This window comes from Culex pipiens, chromosome 1, assembly GCF_016801865.2.
Source record: "Culex pipiens pallens isolate TS chromosome 1, TS_CPP_V2, whole genome shotgun sequence".
Taxonomy (NCBI): domain Eukaryota; kingdom Metazoa; phylum Arthropoda; class Insecta; order Diptera; family Culicidae; genus Culex; species Culex pipiens.
This window is the reverse complement of record NC_068937.1, coordinates 115,953,087-115,973,584: the sequence shown is the minus strand read 5'-3', so window position 1 is coordinate 115,973,584 and position 20,498 is coordinate 115,953,087. Positions and strand designations below refer to the sequence as shown.

Below are 20,498 nucleotides of genomic sequence, written 5' to 3'. Positions count from 1 at the left end.
TTTTACACTTCATCGTCAAATGTCAACCTGACTTGTGCCATTAAATTTGTGCGATGAAATGTTTCCAAAAAATCCACGAAAATTGCAAGTTTTACAAATCAATGCATTTTTAAATAAAAGTGAAAATTCAACCTGAAATATTTCAAGGTAAAGATCTTCACTACAGATAAGCACTCAAGTCAATAATAAAAATTACGCACACAGGCGACGATGTAATAAACAAAAAAAAATAGACAAAACACTACACAAATTTAAAAAGGACAAGGCAGGATGCGATCCTTTTAGATCCTTTTAGTCTTAGATAAAAAATAAAATTCCATGCAATTTCTAACACATTCACAATCTATTCCGTGCTACACACGTTCTCCCAGACGCGACGTGGGGTGAAAATACAGAATTTCACAAATCCATGTGAACCGAAAATGGTGAGCATGCGCATTTCTATCCAGCAAAACAGCGTGTTTCTCCTTTTGCCAATACTCGACCGGGAACCATACCGGGAGCCCCAAGCTTTGCGTGACTTGCTCAATGTCAATGTTTTTGTTTTGTTTCAAAACTGGGAGTAAATTGATCAATTTGGTAAACAATTTTCTGTAATTTTAAGTTTTTTCAGAAAATTGGACATAAAAAGAGAAGTTGCACTTTTGTAAGAATTCAACCTTATCAATGAAACCGACAGTTAAAATGGTACTCTTATTCATCACCACACACTCAGTCAATGAAAGCAAAGGGGAAATTTCTGTCATCGTCGTGGTGGCCACTTCCACGTTACACACTCTGAACCGTCGGATGCCGTCGTCCGTCGCAGCCTGTAGTAGGTACGAGAGCAGCGCAGTTTAGGGTCCGCGTCGTGACGAGTCGTGCCGAGCTGCCAAAGTGTGACATAACCTCCAAAAAAGCATCGAGTTTCTTCACCGTGTTCCATTTACACGGGCGCCAATAGCCAGGTGAGCGCATCTTCGCCGTTTTTGCACTTCTTTTGAGTTTTTCTCAACATTACGTGTAAAATACACAAGAAAAGCGAATTTTAGTGCGTGGTTTTTAGGGGGTAAATCTCTTTAGGGTTACGTGCGTGTGTGTTTGTGTTGGTAAAGTTATTGTGCGTGGCGCTGCGCTGCTGTCATTATCCATACCGAATTTCTCCCGTTCGCCGTCGTCGTGGCCTGCTCGGACTGCAGTTGAATTGATTTTCGGTGTTTTTTTGGCTTCGCGTTTGCCTTCGGTCGGTCATGTTAACTTTAGGGTAATTCTATGCAAAAATGCAAATTGAAATTGGTTTCGAAAAAATTTGGTTTAAACTTGAAGGCACATTTCATCACCATCACTTTTATTATCCAATGATAATTGTGATGTTTTGGGTCTGTATTGATTGCAATGTTTTTCAAACTAGTACTCAGCAAGATTTTTTTAAAGGTTTTGAATCAGTGTGTTTGGAACATTTTTTCACTTTAATTTGTTTAAGTAATTTGTTGTTTTATTGGTTACGATAGCCTGTTAGTATAAACTGTGCATCAGGTCAAGGATTGTTAAGATTAAATATATATTTAAAAACTAAAACAAAACTATCACAGCAGCGAACAGCAGCCGATGCTTAAAAAAATAGTTTCTAGCAGAAAGTTATCAAATTGATTTGCGTTTTCACGGAGAATTGCGCTCTTTAGGTCGTCGTCGTCGTCGGTCTGCGTCGCCGCGTCGTCATCGCGTTGGAACCACTTCCAAAAATTGTAAACCACTGTTTACGTAAAATCTGGACCTTGCTTCGCTGCGGGCACCACAGCCTCAGAGAGAAACGCGTGTTGTCAGCCAGTTACTAGCGAGAGTTACCAGAGGTCAGGTGTGCGTGACGAGTTTAAAATTCAGTATCATTATTTGGTGTTCGTGATTGCTCGCTGATAACGACACATTTTAGCTGCAATCTAAGCAAGCCGGCTCTCGTTGAAAAGAAAGCATTCCGTTCCGTGGTGTGCGTTTCGGGATCATTTGTCGACACTGTGTAGGAGAGATACCAACACTTACCCGCCACACTCACACCCGCCTACTGCGGTGATATTCCCGTGCTAAATACGCGCCAATCAGCGGTTCCTTCGATCGCGCGCGACTCGCGACCGTCCAGCAGGTCATTCCGTATTGAGCTTTCAGTAGGCAATCGGTGCTCGTCGTTATCGGATCGCGTCGCCTACTGCCCCGGCTCCTAAGGGCTACCGCGAGTGTTTGTGACTGTGCCATATAACTTAAAAGCCTGCCTTCTTCACCCCCCCGCTCAACAGGGTTGGTCAAAATTCTGTCCCTCAGGAAAAATCCGAAAAAGATGGCCAACGCGTACGACATTTTCGGCGGGGTATGCGTCTTCGTCGTGTCCGTCCAGCTGCTCCGGAAGGTGTTCCCATGGCTGTACGAGAACCTGCTCGGGCCGAAGCTGTTCGGGTCCAGCATCCGGCTGAAGGAGCTGGGATCGTGGGCAGGTGAGTGTGTCATACTGGGTGCAACAGAACAATAGATAAATGATTTATGTAAAGGTATGAAATTCTGTATCTAGAGAAGGAATTTTCTGATCGATTATCGATTATCGATACTTTTTATATTATTGATAAAATGTTCCGTTTTAAATTTTTGATTGATAAAGATTTTTTTGAGCTTAAAAAATAATTCTATACTTTTAAAAAGATGGAAATTTTTTCTATAATTTTCTCTCTGATACATACCTTTAAAATGTGGTGAATAGTTTCTGACATACAGCATTACAAAGAATTCGAAATGTATTGCTCTAAGGGTCGCCTAATTAGCCTGTAATTTTTAACTGACGATATTGCAGCTGAAAACTATTGGTACGATTTTCAATGTTAAAATTGCAATGCTAAAAATTGTGATTGTAATTTTCTGATTTCAAAATTTGAAAATCAGGTTCAACTAAGTGACTAAGTGGCGGTCCCCAAGTAACCACAAGCACTAAATTGAAGTATTAATTCAGTACTAAATCAGCACTGGAATGTTTTGAAGTAGTAAATAAGCTTTGCGAATGCTTCAAAGTACCAAAACTTTGCAGCATTAAACTGGTATTAAATCACCATTTACGACCTTGAAAATGTGCTTCAAAGCATAGGGACGTGGCGTTACATCGTGCTGCCACCTGGTTTTTTGAGGTGCAAGAGTGGAAAAGTGCTGAGTCATCGTCTAAAAATAGACGGCGTCCTATCTCGCCCAGCAAAATTAAGTCGATAAAGTAGTCGGTTTCGATGAGAAAAAGTGGAAAACGTGGTCTAAAAATAGCGACGCCATCCCCCTATTTGATGTTTATCAACAAAGTAACCCATCGATACGGGAAACATTTCAACCAGGCACGCTCTTATTGACTTTAATCCTTCTCCCGACATACCGTTCCAATAAGCGTGCAGGCTATGGCGCAGTTCCCCAAGTGTGCTTCAGTTTTATTTTTGCATGGACTGGGTTCAATTCCTGCTGATTGAAGTGTTCTTTTGTTTGTTTTTTTTGTGGGAAACTGCAGCCTGTAATGAAGCCAAATTTTTCAAAACATATTCCCATAGCACAAAGGACATTATCAAAAGTTCTCTGATAAATTGAATGACTTTTCTCACAAGCAAAAAGCTGCTTTCCGGAAGTCTGATACACTTTGTGAAATTTTGCTAACTGTGGACCTAGCACTCCTCGGAAAAGCAGTTCCCGTTAGCCGTTAGCCAGTGCTTGTCCCTTTTGACCCGTAATTAATTGTACTGCACTTGACTGGATGGCCGCAATTTGCTGAGTGATAATCGATAATTTCCGTCCAACGAAATGACAACGGAAACTCGAAACAGCAGAAAGAAAGTCTTAATTAATGTTCGATGCATCAACCACATCGATTAAAACTTTCAAAACAAATATCCATTTCAGAATACATCAGTTGGCTGGCGCGCATCCTGGAGATCGACGAGAAAAATGCAAGAATAACATCAAAGTGTCACACTCACACATGAAATGGAACAGGAAAAAAAACAAAGGAGGCCCACCACCAAGTTGTGAGTGGAGCAGCTGTTCTTTTTTTCCCCAGCCTTGACGTCGATAAAGCAGTTTGTTTTTGTTCGAGCTTTCGGTTAAGCATTAAACCGGCATCACTGTGCGCCACTTGAAATATTTCTCAAGGGAAAAGTGCTGATTAAATGTTTTAATGCTGCTATTTAGTGCTTCGCGGTTACTTGGGTCATTTATCCATATAAGCCACCCAATGGGATGAACTGTTTAAATGAACGAATGAACACAATGTTGTTGTTGTAGCGCGAGAGGTCTTTCCTCTCGTTTATTTTTGAAAGGACTATCCGCATGGATTATAAGTTTGGGTTTAGGTACTTGAAGTTGAATTATCTGTGTGATAAACGCAAATTTTAAACATTGCGACTAGGATGCGTATTTTATGCATTTCAGTCACTATCCATTTTTGTTTGTTGGCCACAAATCTTACAAATGAGGAAATGAAAATTTATTTAAAAATAATTTCATCCCACAAAATCACAAATTTAGATTCACTTTTTTCTTACACTTTCAAACTTATAGATAGATGTAGGCATGCTATAATTTATAAACTGTACAGAGAAACCTCTTTTTGTCATTTTGCAATCTTTTAAAAGCTTGTTGTACGTTTTGCGCAGATCTACAAAATGCTTTTTATAGTTCAAAAGAAATCGACGAAATAAAAAGCGTACCGTCTCTGCGTAAAAAGAGGTGCCTCTGTAGAAGCATATTTTTTTTTTTGTTAAGCTATCTATTATATTTGAGTGTTTCAAAATTGTGCTACAAACAAAATCATCCTAACAGTATCGATAAGTAGTATTTTGTTGAAAGTGTCAAAAATCAAACCTTCTTACTTATGGCTCATTGGAAAAGTCTTTTAAAGATCAACGAATGGTTCATGTGAATCGATTCGGATTAATCCACATATTGTATACCGAAATTTAAACTACTTATCGCGACGGCTAATAATTTAATAGCGATGCATTAGGGTCTCGTGGCGCGGTGGTTAGCGGCTTCGGCTGCCGATCCCTAAGTTGCTATGGGGCGCGGGTTCGAATCCCGCCTTATCCTCCTGGCCTTCTATCGGATGGGGAAGTAAATCATCGGTCCATTTTCGTAAAAGAGGTTTTGGGTGACTCACCACACATAATCTTCGGACGCCTACACCCAAAATTCAGAGTCGAGATAATCGTTCTCTCAAAATTTATTGTCGAATCGATAGAATAATGGTACCAACTCACACCATCATAACAAATGAGTTCATTCGTTAGTTGAATCAATAAATCTCCAACAAGTGTCATACATCGACTTCTGACTTCTCCTTGGTCACCAAGCTGTGGTGGCCGAGGCAGCTAAGTCATTGGATTGGTTTGTCAAAGGTCTCTGGTTTGATTCCCGTTGTCGACACTTTTGGTTTTTTGTTTGACGGATGAACTTTTTTTGCAAATGAACCTCGAGAGAATAGTTCTATCGCCCATCTCGACCTGTGTTCTCTGCGTCCGTGAATGGTACCACTATTCTCTCGACTGGAGACCATCATTTTCTCGGACTAGCGCTGCCAGTTTTGGGTTTATAAATGAGCAGAAACTTGCAACAGAGCCCACAAAAGACCCGGGGGTCGTTAAAGTGGATTGCTTTGCTTTGCATGAGACCCTAAACCGATTCCCTACCTGTCAATCATTGGCTTATCGAATTATGACAAATTTAGGGTTAAAACACGGTCTCGTGTCCTTCAGCAGCACTGGTTTTGGTCAAACAAGCGGTCAAATATTTAGAGCCATGTGTTGGTTCCATTCTTGGAAACTAGCTCAAAAATCATAATCAGTGATCAGTGATCACTCTTTTTTTTTCTTTCTTCAAACTTGACATTCCTACCAATTTGTAAAAAGGCAATATTTGGGTTAAGGTTAACTTTATTTTGACGCGCCACCTAATGTGATGCTAAAATATGCAGATTTACACCGCTTTTTTCTGCAACTCATTATGATCAGCGTAGAATTGGGTTGCGCTGCAGCTTGATGTTGATAACTGGTTTGGCGTTCTGTTTTGCTTCGGAAAAATATGGGATACATCAGAGTTATTGAATTTTGTGACGTCAATGCTGGTTAAGGATCAATGAACCTTAATATTTATAGTTTCATATCAATTAATCCAGATTATTTGGCATATTTGTTTTCAACCAGCAAAATACAAATGCAATCTCTTATTCCAATGCAATTTTGGAAATTACGCCTAAAATTTCAAAATCAATAATCCCCAGTGGAATAATTCGCAATGACTTGCAGAAAGTCCCAAAAACCGGTCCCCGAATCTGGAATGCGTATTCCCCGATTTATGTTTTCAGACTTTAAAAACAAAAACACGTTCAGAGGGGGATTTTTTAACTTTCCCTCCCGATGTCGCAGTTGCTCAAGTGAGAGAGACTTTTTTTCCCCCTGATCGCAAGTTGGTCATTTCGAGATGAGAAAAAGGTGATCGCTGTAGCAATGCTACGTTGTGACATAAATAAGTGCCGCACAAGATTGCATCAGAAGTGTTGAATAAGAGCGGTATAAAATGAGAAGTGCCGTAGTTTCAATCAGATTTCTTAGGTTTTGAAATTTCACCAGTTGTGCATCGATTTTTTTCTTCATTAATTTTTGTTTAAACTTCAAACTTTTTCCATCTGAAACACTGTCAGGAAATTAAATTGAGCTGAATTTGAAACCTTTTCTATACAGCGAAGAAAATGATTTTGGTTTTATGTGTTTTTGGCAATAAAAGTTTAGCAATAAAAGGTAAAACCTTCATCGAAATTCAAATGCGTTCTTTAGGGCTTCAACTTCCGTTGTGGTTATCAAAACAGGTTTTGCGCTCGACGGCGTTTTTTTAAGAAAAGGTTAACGACTGTTTCTAAGTAACGATCTTTTGATTTCACGATATCAGCAGGTGTGATTTTCTTAGTCGACGGAGTATCAAAAGTCCAGCAACGAGGACAGCATGGTACGAGTGGCAAACAGAATAAAAAATGATTAATTCATCCATCTTCAAAATAAGCAACATTTTACAATAAAAAATCAGCCTAAAAAACTGGAGGATCCAAACAAAACTTAATTGTGATAAATAGTCAACAACAAGCTGTTATAACATCAAATATTTTTTCTTTATGATTTTGGAAACAAAATCTTGTGAAGACAATATAATTTGTGAAAAAAGGTGAAAGATGTCCGATCATCTCTGCTTTGGAATTAACAAAAAAACTGAATTTGAATTATAAGATTATTAAATTGATATCACTTTTTCAAAATGAAGTAAAAAAATACAATCAAAGTGAGCGTGCCAAAATCTAGACTATTTTAATCTAACTTTTTTGAGTTCCAATTTGTTTCATTATTTTGAGTAAATAAAAAAAAATTATTTTGAAGAACAACTACTTAAATGTGTCGTTTGCTAAAACAGTGTCAATTATTGTCGCGCACGCTACACTAATTACAGCTTGAAGAATGCCTACCCCAACACGTGTTTTTTAGTACAAAACGTTGACAGAGCCGCATTTTAGTACATCGCGCGCAAAAACCAGCAACACTGCAAATTGAAGTTCAAGGGCGTGTAACCTCGCCCTTTTTTTCCTGGTACCGTTACCTGGGGTGATGTGGGACAGCGCTAAATGGGCACTTCCACCAACTTCCACTAGTTTCTTTTTCCCCCTCAATCACGGTAATAGTAATTGCGAAGGTGTGCAACACTGACGCCACCCGTAACCATTATTTGACCCCTCATCAACCGTAAATCAGCAAAATTACGACGCCGATGATCGTCACTGCATCTGCTAATCGATCAGCTAACAGTCGTAAAGTTAGTACTCTCTTCAAAAACTTCTAGGAAGGTTTGCGTTTTAACGACTTTTAAAGTTACACAGACAATCAGACGAAACAATGAATGTAATGCAATGTGATGTAATTTCAAGTACTAAAATTTAAAAAAAAAACTTGCCTTTCTTATCTATTTGTCTGTGATACAACAGTGACAGTACTGTACACTGTACAGTTCACTGCCAGGAAGAGTCGACTTGTCGTCGCGATCTTGCCTACCTTGCAAGGGGCACTTCCCCAATAATTTGCTACGATTCCGCAGAGCTCAGCATGCGAGTGCAGGGTATAATTAATTCACTTGATCAATAATGCAAGTCCGTTAGTCACCTGCGGGCCACGTTGCGTTGCCAGGTTTGACAGGTCCGTGGAGAAATCCTAATGATATTTTCTCTTTTTTTTTCTCCAGTGGTAACCGGAGCAACCGATGGAATTGGCAAGGCATACGCGAAAGCTGTAAGTATAATCATGCTAGAATTTCAAGATCAATATTTATTCGAAATCTTCTGTTGGGTTAAATTTAAACGTAATTTAGTACAACATTGTACTAAACTCAAATAAAAAAAACAAATTTTAATCAAACCCTCAATAGTTTGTAAACTGTACTATAATATTGCTGTTAGAACCAATTTCAACTTTGAAAACTTACCTTCAAAAAAATATTGTACTAAACTCGAATAAAATAAGAAATTTGTTTTTCAGTCAAACAATCGTTGTCCGTCTGTAAACTGTTTACACTGCATTCACTGTTCACTCAGACACGCTGTCCGGCCACTCACTGCTCTCCAGTACTGACTTTGTAAACAAAATCAGCCGGAATGTGTGTTTGTTTGCCCCCGACGGAACTTTTCTTCTCAATTCCCTTTTCGCCAAGGGGCAGCATCTGTGTTGACACGTTGATTTTCACGTCATTACTTAGCGACAACGTGCTGTTTAATTTGCATATTTACACGTGTGAATTTTGTGACTTGGTGAGTCAGTATTTATTAGGGGGTGCTGTTTTAGTACAGGTTTTAGTACATCAATATTTTTTTATTTATCTTGATATGCAAGTAATTCAAGTAAAAACATTGTTTTTAAAAGAAATTTCTCAATTTTATTCTTTAATGATCGAAGTCTTTAGTACAACAGAAAATTCGAATATTTAGTACAAGTTTTATTATTTTCAAGTCAAAACCTTTTAAAAGTTATAAATCGACAAATTGTGCAGTACCATAAAAGAAGAACCTGACCTGTTTGAACACTACTGCCAATATGCATTCAACCTGATTTGCATTCCAATTATTAAGAGCAGTAATTTTAGTACAACGTCCAGTGGTGCACGTGTTGCACAATCAACCAAGTTCAAGGTCTCACTACATTGTAACCCGAACACGCAGGAGAACGATTCTAGTGACCACACAATAAAAGTGCTGACGTAAGTGATGATCATTTAACCATCAAGAGTGTGCCCAATAACATCGTCAATTGTTTGAAGATAGTTATTTTTTACCTAACCTAACCGTTTGACGTAAAACTACAATGCTGGGCATTTCTTCACGACCTTTTCAAGAAGCGCTTCGTAATAGCGTATTAAAATTGTCGACATTTTTTTGTTGTGTGCTCGTTGGGCGAAATTGTTGATTTAGTATTCCTCAATCGGTTCCGATGATTTGCATTTAGCGTTAAGGAGGGAAAGGCTCAAAAGTACGCGCAAATCGGGAATGACGGGAAACTTTAGAACTTGCTGGGTGAGGTGTTTTGAACACGGTTTTTTTTTTTGTCGAATGGTGCTAACTACTTGAGCAAACGGGAACCGTTCCAGACGGGTGCGTGGAATGGAGTGTGGTAATAATACAAAAAACGTCGCTTTTGGCCGCTGTAATGAAGAAACGTTACCAGCGATTCTAAGGCTAACGTTCGATCGACAAGGTGAACGTAAAGGGGTTGAAAGTCGATAGGAATCACTTCCTTTAAGCACTACTCGCAATTGAAAAGCATAAATATTGATGAGCAATTTCAATAGTTATGGTTCAAAAATGTAGGAAAAAAACAATATAAAAATAAGGTTTTCAAAAGACCATTTAAGTGGCGGAAATAATTCAAAAGTCAATGTTACTAGTTTTAAGATTTTTTATGTTTCCGTTATTGGGTGATATTTAATGATGTTTAATGTATCATGATGTTTCTTATATCTGACAATCTTGTCTATTACCTATCCATTACTTCAGTGCATAATACTCCATTACCCAAAAGTATGTAAAAAATGAACTTCTGACAAAAATTGCAATTTGGTGTCTCGGGAACAATTGTTGCAAATGGAAAGGGGCAACGTTTGGCTTGGTTGAAAATTTGGGTGGTTAATTGTTTCAGAAAATCTAACTTTTTAGCAATATTTTCGGGATGTTTTCTCTTCTGAACATTTTTTGAGCATGCCAATCTAAGCAACTCTGTAAAATTAAACGGTTTGCCCACCTCACTGAGGTAAGGTTCTAATCCTGGCCAGCATCCGGAATCGAAAACTGAACTTATGTCTATTTGTCTGTGTGTCTATGTGTTATCAAAATTGTCACTAAGTTTTCTCAGCACTAGCTGTACCGATATAAGCCAAACCGGTTGCATTCGACTTGGTTTTGAGTCCCATGCATCGAGTATCAAACTTTTTGAAGTTTCGAAAAGAAGTTAAAAAGTTATGTTTAAACATGTTTTTTTTTCGCAAATGTTTGGATGTTACAAAAGTGGCCAGAAATCAACTCAATTCCCAGCATTTTTAGTAAGGTAATCGGAAGACTTTTCCAACGATTCTAAATGTTCAAGATCTGGCAACCCTGCCTCTAGTTATGACTACTGAAGTGAGAGTTATATACTTTTTTGACGTCTAACTTATCTGTATGAAAACTATATCCGGATCCGATTTATCGTAGGATAGGTTATTGCAAGACATTCCAAACAAGTCCATACTTCTGAAGATCTGGCAACCTTGTCTTAAAATATGACCACTCAAGTGATATTTATGTTCTTCTTTGAAGCCGGATCTGTATGAAAAAAAATGTTCGGATCAACCATCCGACCTGGTTAAGTTATGATCACTTAACGGCGCACATCAAACAGAGCTTTTGCACCCACATTTTTGTTACAGACATTTTAGTATCTCCAAAACTACGGGTACTATCGAAATATTTTTTCCCCTAAAGTAATTTACAACAAAGTTGGACTATTTTTACAATCACATTGTTGCAGGATTGGGTCAATTTTGGAATAAGAAGACACTTCTTACAGACTTAATTCGTTGCTGTGCATCCTTAAGTGATTTTCATATACTTTTACGAAGCCGGATCTTTTGGTTTTAGTTAGTTCCGTTTGAAAAACCATGTTAATTTCAAGACGTGTATAAATTCCTAATCTTTTGTATGATCCATTTTTGGTAAAGAGTGAGGAAGGCACCAATCACATAGGTGAATTAAGTTTTATGAGAAATGACTACTCACTCTCATACATCTTTCTATCTCAGACACATTCTTTTGCAGGTTTATAAAGAGCAGTTTTCTTTTTTTTTTTTTTTTTTGAGAATGTTGTTTACGCAAGTGGGATTTGTACAAGTCTCCTATTGGAGGCCATCGCCAGATCATTTTTTCATTTTGTTATCAGAGGAACGAAAGCTTTAAATTAAAAAAATGCATAGGCCACCTGTCGGTAGTTGTTGGTTGTCCTGATGCAGTGATCCTCGATTGTCAAACAAGATCAAGTTGTCACTGACATCAAAAATTCAGCATCCACAAAAATACAGATTTTGTGATGAAAAAAAATGTTTACGATTCATCAGAAAAATTTATTACATACATGAAAAGTTTCTAAAATTGCTCTAAAACTAAATTATTTAACTTTAATATGACAAAAACAAACAATTCGCACAACAACCCACATATCTTGGCGGAATGGCCTACACAGAAAAAAATATGTGAATTTACTCGATACGAAAAAAATCAATCACATATAAACTCAGTTGATGTAAACTTGAGATTCGACGTAAACGGTTGAATCACACGTAAAATCATGTTTTTACGTATAATTTGTTGCAAATTTACATCAAATTGCATTTAAATTCGAATGTTTAATGACGTGCAAAAGTGTTACATCACAAATGATGTAACATTCGGAAATATTTTTTTGTGTGTAACGTAGCACTCAAGCCGGCTATCAAACATGTATCTTCTCAATAAATGCCAACCCGGGCAGACAATAACAAATACAGTCGACTCTCTGGTTGTCAATATCCAAGGGACCGTCGAGGAAGAGAAGCATCAGTTTACAGAACGATGTAAAATGAAGACTCGATTGAAATTATTTTTTTCTTTATAACCAGCTATGGGAGAGAATCATGGCAACGCCCAGCAAACAAAAACAAAGAAATGTCAAACACCCTTCAAAGCTTCGTTTCTCAAAGAAAAATGTCTATGCAAGCCATGAGAAACTGAAATTATTGACAACCGGAATAGATATTTGAAGCAAAAAGAATCCAAGGGACCGTCGAGGAAGAGATCTTTCAAGCAAGCGAAAATATCGAGGAATAAAGATAATCGATGTATGCAGTTTGAAGGGACTGAAGAATTTATCGGTACATGGAGCAATATTGATATCGAGAAGATCGACAGCCAGAGAGTCAACTGTACTGTTAAAATTACAAAAAGTATTATATATAAAACGAAATATAACAACAAAGATTTGTTCGAAGAATAACTAAAAGTATTATTAGTTTGTTATTACAATAACAATCTAATAACCAAAAAAGTCAACAAAGAATAACAAATCTTGTTATAAATAACGTAAAATGTTATTGGCTTAATATTTTCAAACGTCAAAAAATGTTATTCCCAGGTTATTTCCGTCTGCTCGGGAACCAGAGTCGGTCAGGATTGAACCCAGGCCAGCTAGGGTGGAATGCAGCCATGCTTCTTACCGCGTACTTTTTTTTATATACATCAATATATTGATATAGAGGGGGTGTTAAATTGCTAACTTAGGCGAAAAGGAACAAAAAGTACTAATGGGTTGGGAAATTTCTACAGTGTAGAGGACTATAAAAAGCTTTTTTTAAGATAGTATAGAACTATTCGGGAACCATTCTGAAATGTAGGCACCAGTTTGTTTACAAACGATTTATTAAATTTCGTTGAAATTTCTCAAATTGATTCAATGAAACACGTTATGAAAGCATTAATGTTACACCATCCGTGGCTTCGTAGGCTTATGTACCATCACACAATGTTTACCTTTGTTAAGAGATGCAGAGAGTTATGTACGGACCGCAGGTCACCGTGACCAAATGGCTTCAAAAGTTGTAAGTCATTGCATTGGTTGATGTGCAACACGCGGAGAAAGTGCACAACAGCACCATTAGGCCACCCTTAATTCCATCTCACGTCACGTGTCACAATGGATCGTTCATTGACCGGCCCCCTTTCTTCTTCATCTCCTTTTTCTTACAGCTCGCCAAGAAGGGCCTCAACGTGGTGCTCATCAGCCGGACCCAGTCCAAGCTGGAAGAGGTAGCGAAGGAGATTGAAGCGGAATCCAAGGTCCTAACCAAAATCATCACCGCGGACTTTACATCCGGTCCGGAGATCTACGACAACATCCGGGCGCAAACGGCCGAACTCGAGGTGGGCGTGCTGGTCAACAACGTGGGCATGAGCTACGCCAACCCGGAGTTCTTCCTGGCACTGCCCGACCAGGAAAAGTTCATCAACCAAGTGGTCACATGCAACATCTTCTCGGTGACGCGAATGTGCACCCTGTTCCTGCCCGGCATGGTCGAACGGCGCAAGGGAGCGATCATCAACATTTCCTCCCTCTCGGCGGTCATCCCCGCACCGATGCTGACCGTGTACGCCGCCTCGAAGGCGTTCGTCGACAAGTTTAGCGATGACCTTGCAACCGAGTACGTCCGGCACGGTATCACCGTCCAGTCGGTTCTGCCGGGTCCGGTCGCGACCAACATGTCCAAGATCCGTCGAGCCACGTGGATGTCCTGTGCGCCCAAAACGTTCGTCTCCAGTGCCCTGGCCACGCTTGGTGTTGCCCGCCATACCACCGGCTACTATCCGCACTCGCTGCTGCAGCTTGGCATCGACATGATCGGCCTGTTTTCGCCCTACGTCAGTCAGAAGATCACCCTGAACACGATGAACAACATTCGCGCCAGAGCAGTCAAGAGGGCGGCCAAGCTGGCTGCGGAAACCAAATAATTCTAGCTTTTCATTTCCTAGCTTTCTTAGACACGTGTGCGTGATCTCCAGACAACCGCGTAATTTATTTGCGAAAGAGTTCATTCATTTCAAGTCTCGTCCGCGATAATTGCTTTGCGGATATGCGAAGACAGTCCAACAAATGGCATTTGTTACAGTTTAGTAGGAATCGAGGTTTAGTGTAATAAGTGGAGTATTTTAACAAATCATTAATACAAAGATATGAACCCCTTAGTTTATGGTTGTAAACAATTAGAATTTGAAAAGCGAAAGATTGTTTAGTTTTTCTGAAATCATCCGAAATTTTTCCTACGTTACGATGAATACAATGATGTGTATGTAACATGGTGATTTTTAAGCCGATTTTTTATTTACCGTAATCTGGGGCGAATCGGGACTTCAGTCTGAATAGGGGCAGCAGTTTTTAGAGCACTTAAAGCTTTTAAATTTGGAAATAGATGTACACATTTTGTTGGTCTGAGTCTGTTCTAACCGAAACCAATCAGAAAAATCAAAATATTGTGCTCCAACATGGTTTAAACTGCTGTCCCAATTCGCCCCATGTGTCCCCAGTTTACGGTAACTTTTTGTCACTAAAAATTGATTTGCAAAAAAACACAATTTTTATTTTATTTATTTTTGATAGGTTTTAGAGGACATCAAATGCCAACTTTTCAGAAACTTCCAGGTTGTGCAAAAAATCTTTGAGCGAGTTATAAATTATTGAATCAATACTGATTTTTTTCAAAAAATCTAAGTAGGGGAACAGCATCTAATTCCAGCGTGCCTCTAATGTTGGCAGGTCAGAACTTTGACATTCAATTAAAGCTAATTAAAAGCGTTTTCAACTGAACTCGAGTGATAAATAGCTCAATAAAAAGTGAGCAAGCAAGTTTCTACCAAAAGTTTTGCAAAATTAGTTGTTTAAATAGTGAAAATCAGCAAATTGGATGGAGTTAGGAGCGAGTGCTTAACCTGCCAAACATACGAGAATTTCCCCTATTGGTCGCGACAAATTTTCAACTCCATTTTTCGGTGTAAAATCAAATTTGCAATCAAAAATTACTTTAGTGAAATGTTGATAAAGTGCACCGTTTTCAAGTTATAGCCATTTTTAGGTACCTGTTTTGAAAATTGTCGCAGTTGTTAATTTTTTTAAATTAGTGCTCATTTGCCCAATTTTGAAAAAAATATTTTTGAAGAGCTGAAAAAATTCTCCATGTTCAGCTTTTTAGAACGTTGTTGATACGACCCCTAGTTGCTGAGATATTGCCATGCAAGTGTTTAAAAACAGTAAAATTGATGTTTTCTAAGTCTCACTCAAACAACCCGCCGTTTTCTAATGTCGATATCTCAGCAACTAATGGTCCGATTTACAATGTTAAAATATGAAACATTCGTGAAATTTTCGGATCCTATCGAATTTTTTTTTAAACCAAGACTAACAATTTAAAAGAGCGTTATATTGAATATTTGGCCCAGTGCATAAAATTGGACAACCCAAACATCTAGGTTTTCTATAAAACCCATGTTTTTAAATACCTAGTTAAAAACGTTGTTATGGTTTCGTTTGAGCAACTTGTCGAAAATGTATGGACTTTCGTAATTTTTGTTCTCGTGGATCAAACATACTTTTTGCTCAGATATTTTTAAACCAATTTTCGTTTTTTAAGCAGCATTGAAAGAATTCTTTGAATTTTTAGAAAGTATGGGTCAACATTGGCTGTATTTTTTACTAACATTTGCTAAATATTTAGTAAATGGAAGTCTACAGGAGTTTTAGTAGAGTCCCAGACTATGCTTTTACGCATTTTTTACAATTTAAAACAAATAAAAAAAAAACAAATAAAAAAATATAAATATTGAACAACTAGTAACAAGCCATACTTTCAGCATTTGCATGGAAAAAGGGGCATGCATGTTACACTAGTTCAGTTTTTTTGCAATCATTAATTTTAAAAAAATGAAAGATTTGACGAAAACAAAAAAAAATAGCGAAAAAAAACCTAATTATCGAAAAATTTTAATAATTCAAAATTTTTTAACCCTCTCCCGCCCATGGTTACTCCAGAGCAACAAAACTTTGAACTCAAATAACTCGGAACTGACACAACTTTTCATGGTGCTTTAAGTTGCAGGTGTTCATGTAGAATGTATACTAACATCTCCCCAAATTTCATCAAATTTGGTTAAGCACAAGCAAAGTTACAGTGTGAAATGTAAACAAAAATGGTTCAATTTTAGGGAAATAAATAAGACCTGTTTTCGAAAGCCCGTAAAAATTACCAAACACAAAATTTTATGAAACAAAAAATGTTTTGCTATCATTTGAACCTTGGACAAGAACCCATGTGAATAACATTGTGAGTTTGGACCGGTTTTAAGTGTTTTTCAACCTTTTTCATTTGGTGCACCAGAGCACCACCTAGCATATGAGCAACTAAATATTCAGGAGCACTTTTTTCTAAATTACAGAAAAAGCTTATTTTTATCAAAACAAAAGTTTATAAACGTTTTGACTATTCATAAACAAGACAAAACTTTGTTATTAGACCAATAGTTTTATTATTTTCCTGATTTTTCACGAAAATTGTTGTTTGTGGATTTTGAATGAGCCAATCAAAGAAACCTGAAAATGCAGAGATTTTAGAATTTTTAGTTAATACATAAGAAATATGGTCTTACAGCAAAGAATAAGTAGTTTTTAACACATTTCAAAGTGTTTTCAAACAAATGAACCAATAGATTTGAAGAAAACGAGATTTTGTGGTTTAAAAAAAAAGTTGCTCATCTTCCTGATGGTGTTCTGGTGCACCACTTCAAATTATACTTTTTTTCCCCAATTCGATGTTTGTGGGTCAAAGTAAAGTATTTCCTGCATTATTGTACCAAAATTAAGCTATTTACTATTTTTACGATAAGCAAACAGCTCTGGGCGTTAGAGGGTTAAATCAACTCAGACATGCTAAAAGTGATTCTAAACGCAAGGAAACGCATTTTAAATTGATTTCAGCTAATTTTAGTTAAATTTGAAAGAAAAAATGTTTTGCCCCCTGATTTTTCAGGCTAATTTTGAAGCGGGGAGACAAAAACTTTCAATAAAATTTGTACCAGCCTAAAAGAAACAAGAAAAATTTAGTTTTTCAAGACAGCCCTCCATTTTCTTATGCCAAAATCTCAACAACTAATTGTCCAATTTTATCGTTAAAAAAATTATAAAAAAGTTAAATTTCATAAATTTTTGACTGCAAAATTTTTGTAACGTAAACCGGGGTGACATTGACAGGATTTCAATTTGTTATTGGAATATTTTCCAACAGTTATGGTTTTTCTCAAGATTATTATTTTTAAAACATGTACTGGGGTAGGCCACACAAAGTCCATGCACTTTTTTTGGAAAAAAAGTTTTTTCAATAGTGTTTAGAAAAATAGTTACGTTAAAAATTCTTAAATTAAATTCCGAGGTGACTTTGATAGTCATAGTGTTTCTTGTTAAAATCATATTTTAGATGTTTAAACTTTATTTGTTCGTTAAATGTACCAGTACTTAAGTAGCTGATAAAGTTTTTAAGAAAAAAAATCAATGTTTGTATTTAGTTAACTAAGATTATAAGCTTTTTAACAAAATACAAACAAATTTTAGGTAAAATTGTTAAAATGTTGGAATTTTGCCTGAAATTTGTTGAAACTATTTTTGTTTATGAAATTATCGATTTATATTGCATTAAAAACTGAATTCAAAGTACAAATCACAAATTTTCACATTTTACATGAAATTTGTTCAACTAAAATTGCCTATAAATTTGGAGATTTTTTTTTAAATTGTGTTTCAAAAACACATATTATTTATTTATTTATTTATTTATTTACAAACTTATTTAAGCCGGGACCGTGGTGTAGGGGTAAGCGTGATTGCCTCTCACCCAGTCGGCCTGGGTTCGATCCCAGACGGTCCCGGTGGCATTTTTCGAAACGAGATTTGTCTGATCACGCCTTCCGTCGGAAGGGAAGTAAATGTTGGTCCCGGACTAGCCTAAAAAAAGGTTAGGTCGTTAGCTCAGTCCAGGTGTAGGAGTCGTCTCCCTGGGTCCTGCCTCGGTGGAGTCGCTGGTAGGCAGTTGGACTAACAATCCAAAGGTCGTCAGTTCGAATCCCGGGGTGGATGGAAGCTAAGGTGTAAAAAGAGGTTTGCAATTGCCTCAACAATCAAGCCTTCGGACACCTAGTTTCGAGTAGGAATCTCGCAATCGAGAACGCCAAGGCAATGCTGTAGAGCGAATAATTTGAATTTGATTGAAACTTATTTAACCTTCTCCTAGTAGAAAATTGTCCAAAGAATCCGAAAATGCATTCTGTTTTCCGATTCAAAATCGTGTTCATTGAAAAAATCATGACACTTTGAGACGTTAAAAATAATGACTTTCATCGACATTTTCTTAACTATAGTAAACTAACTTTTTAAACTTTTCAAATTTTTATGATAAGTTCTTTTTGAGGTACTTTGAACACTTTTCTACCACGGTCAGTATGATTCTAAACAATTCCGTACGTATCTTAATTGTACTCTTCATTTTGCGGAAAAATCTCAAACCTATCAAAGTCACCCCGTTTTACGGTACATATTTTTTTCCTTTACATGACCTCCTAATAGGAAAGGCTACTGAACAATCGTTTTGGTTGAATTATTAATTTATTTTTGTATTTGTCCGGCAGCAGCGGCAGCCTTAAGAAATATAAATTGACATAAGGACGGGGATAGGAAATTCAGTAAATTGACACAAAAAAGAAGCACCGCATGGGGAAAGTAACCTGTGCTGTGTCGAGAGAATCCGACTGTGGCCAGAGCACTTGTGACGTACGTTTCCGGCGTACAGACAACCATGTTGGTTCGAGAAAATTTCGACAATTTCGTTGCCACGAAGCCTGGCTCGAGCGATTGGACGGTGATGCCGTGCCCAGCGTACTCGGTGGCCAAAGCATCACTGAACTTGGCCACGAACGCTTTTGACGCTGCGTACACGGAAATTAACGGGCCTGGCAGGTACACGTAGATTGACGCTACGTTGATGACCACTCCCTTGCGCCGTTTGACCATCCCTGGGAGAAACAGGCCGCACATCCGAAGAACCGATGTCACGTTACACGCCATCATGCGGTCGAAGAACTTTAGTCGGTCTGGGAGGGCCGAGAAGTACTCTGGGTTGGCGTAGCTCATGCCCACGTTGTTGACCAGAACGCCAACCTCGAGGTCGGCCGTTTGCTTCTCGATGACGTCGTAGATCTCCGGACCGGATGTGAAGTCGACAGCGATGATTTTGGTTTGAACGTTGAATTCATTTTCTACAACAAGAAGATTTTTTTTAATTTGAAATCAGTTTGTGGTGGATGTTCAACTCACGAATATCTTTGGAAACATCTTTTAGCTTGGCGAGAGATCGACTCACGAGAATCAAGTTTATGCCCTTCTTGGCTAACTGTGAATAAACATTCAACATAAATTTCACAATCAGAACACTTTAAATAAAATCTAAGGTTTACTTACGGCTTTGACGAAGGCCTTCCCAATTCCATCGGTTGCTCCCGTGACCACTAAAAAATATTAAACACGATTTCATTACTCAAAACCTCCCTAACTTGTGTGACACGTGACACTCACAGGCCCACTGGCCCATCTCCTTTAGCCGAATTTTCGGTCCAAACAGCTTCGGCCCTAGCAAATTCAGGTACAACCACGGAACCACCTGCCAGAGCAGCAGAAAGGCCACGGCCAGGGTGCAAATGCCACTAACAAATTCGTACATGTTGGTTCACGCGGAGTTTCTTCCAAAACGCTCGATCCGAAGGCTGCAAAGTTAGACTATCGTTTGTGGGTCTCCCAAAAAAAACAACGCGCTTATTTTTCTCAACCATGACGCGTGACTTTCCCCGGAGATGTAACGGATGGGTGATCTTGGTTTAGACCTGTTTAGACAGAAGAATCATGAACAATAATATGTCGTCAGCTGTGTGCTATCTTGTGACATAGACCATTTTGGTCGAAAATGAGTTAATGATGACGTTTTGATATACTTAACAAACACCACAAGATGCTTTAACCCGATTTTGGAAATTCGCTTCCGTTTCCCGGATATCGCAATACACACTTGTGAAATAGACCAATTTATCATCGAAATGATTGTGCACACTTGTGACACGTCATACATGTTGTTGGAAAATGTGGAAAATTTTTCTTGTTTTTCACATATTTATGTCCACACATACTTTCTAAAGGCAATGCAACCTTTTGTTTATAAAAATATACTGATTAAGTCGATTAGACCATTGATTTGAGCTAATTTTAGTTTGTATGGGAATTCTGTGCACACTTGTGACACGTAGTACAATTTTACATTCGAAATACACTTGTGACACGTGCTTTTCAGAT

General features: G+C 37.9%; 2 protein-coding genes across 3 annotated transcripts; one reads left to right on the top strand and one right to left on the bottom strand.

The window, feature by feature from the left end:
• The first annotated feature begins 788 nt into the window (after window positions 1-788).
• On the top strand, window positions 789-14,349 carry LOC120416109 (very-long-chain 3-oxoacyl-CoA reductase). Of its 2 annotated transcripts, XM_039577798.2 has the most exons (4): window positions 789-947; window positions 2,268-2,462; window positions 8,260-8,306; window positions 13,316-14,349. In XM_039577798.2, exons 2-4 carry the CDS (start codon window positions 2,309-2,311, stop codon window positions 14,072-14,074), a joined length of 960 nt encoding a protein of 319 aa, XP_039433732.1. In that variant the 5' UTR covers window positions 789-947; window positions 2,268-2,308; the 3' UTR covers window positions 14,075-14,349. The 2 variants fall into 2 exon arrangements, with proteins under 2 accessions (XP_039433732.1, XP_039433729.1); XM_039577795.2 differs by lacking the exon at window positions 789-947 and having other exon boundaries at window positions 1,812-2,462.
• Window positions 14,350-18,764: 4,415 nt separating this feature from the next.
• LOC120415891 (very-long-chain 3-oxoacyl-CoA reductase-like) lies at window positions 18,765-19,875 on the bottom strand. The gene is made up of 4 exons (XM_039577535.2): window positions 19,731-19,875; window positions 19,617-19,669; window positions 19,473-19,548; window positions 18,765-19,414 (listed from the first exon to the last, which is right to left on the bottom strand). Exons 1-4 carry the CDS (start codon window positions 19,873-19,875, stop codon window positions 18,765-18,767), a joined length of 924 nt encoding a protein of 307 aa, XP_039433469.2.
• Window positions 19,876-20,498: the final 623 nt, after the last annotated feature.

Excerpts from the sequence above, each read along its gene's own strand:
- LOC120416109 (XM_039577798.2), top strand. The coding sequence starts at position 2,309 with ATGGCCAACGCGTACGACATTTTCGGCGGGGTATGCGTCTTCGTCGTG. Across the intron at positions 2,463-8,259 it reads GGAGCTGGGATCGTGGGCAG|TGGTAACCGGAGCAACCGAT; the intron begins GTGAGTGTGTCA and ends TTTTTTCTCCAG. Across the intron at positions 8,307-13,315 it reads GCAAGGCATACGCGAAAGCT|CTCGCCAAGAAGGGCCTCAA; the intron begins GTAAGTATAATC and ends TTTTTCTTACAG.
- LOC120415891 (XM_039577535.2), bottom strand. The coding sequence starts at position 19,875 with ATGTACGAATTTGTTAGTGGCATTTGCACCCTGGCCGTGGCCTTTCTG. Across the intron at positions 19,670-19,730 it reads GGAGATGGGCCAGTGGGCCT|TTTTAGTGGTCACGGGAGCA; the intron begins GTGAGTGTCACG and ends GTGTTTAATATT. Across the intron at positions 19,549-19,616 it reads GGAAGGCCTTCGTCAAAGCC|TTAGCCAAGAAGGGCATAAA; the intron begins GTAAGTAAACCT and ends GTTTATTCACAG.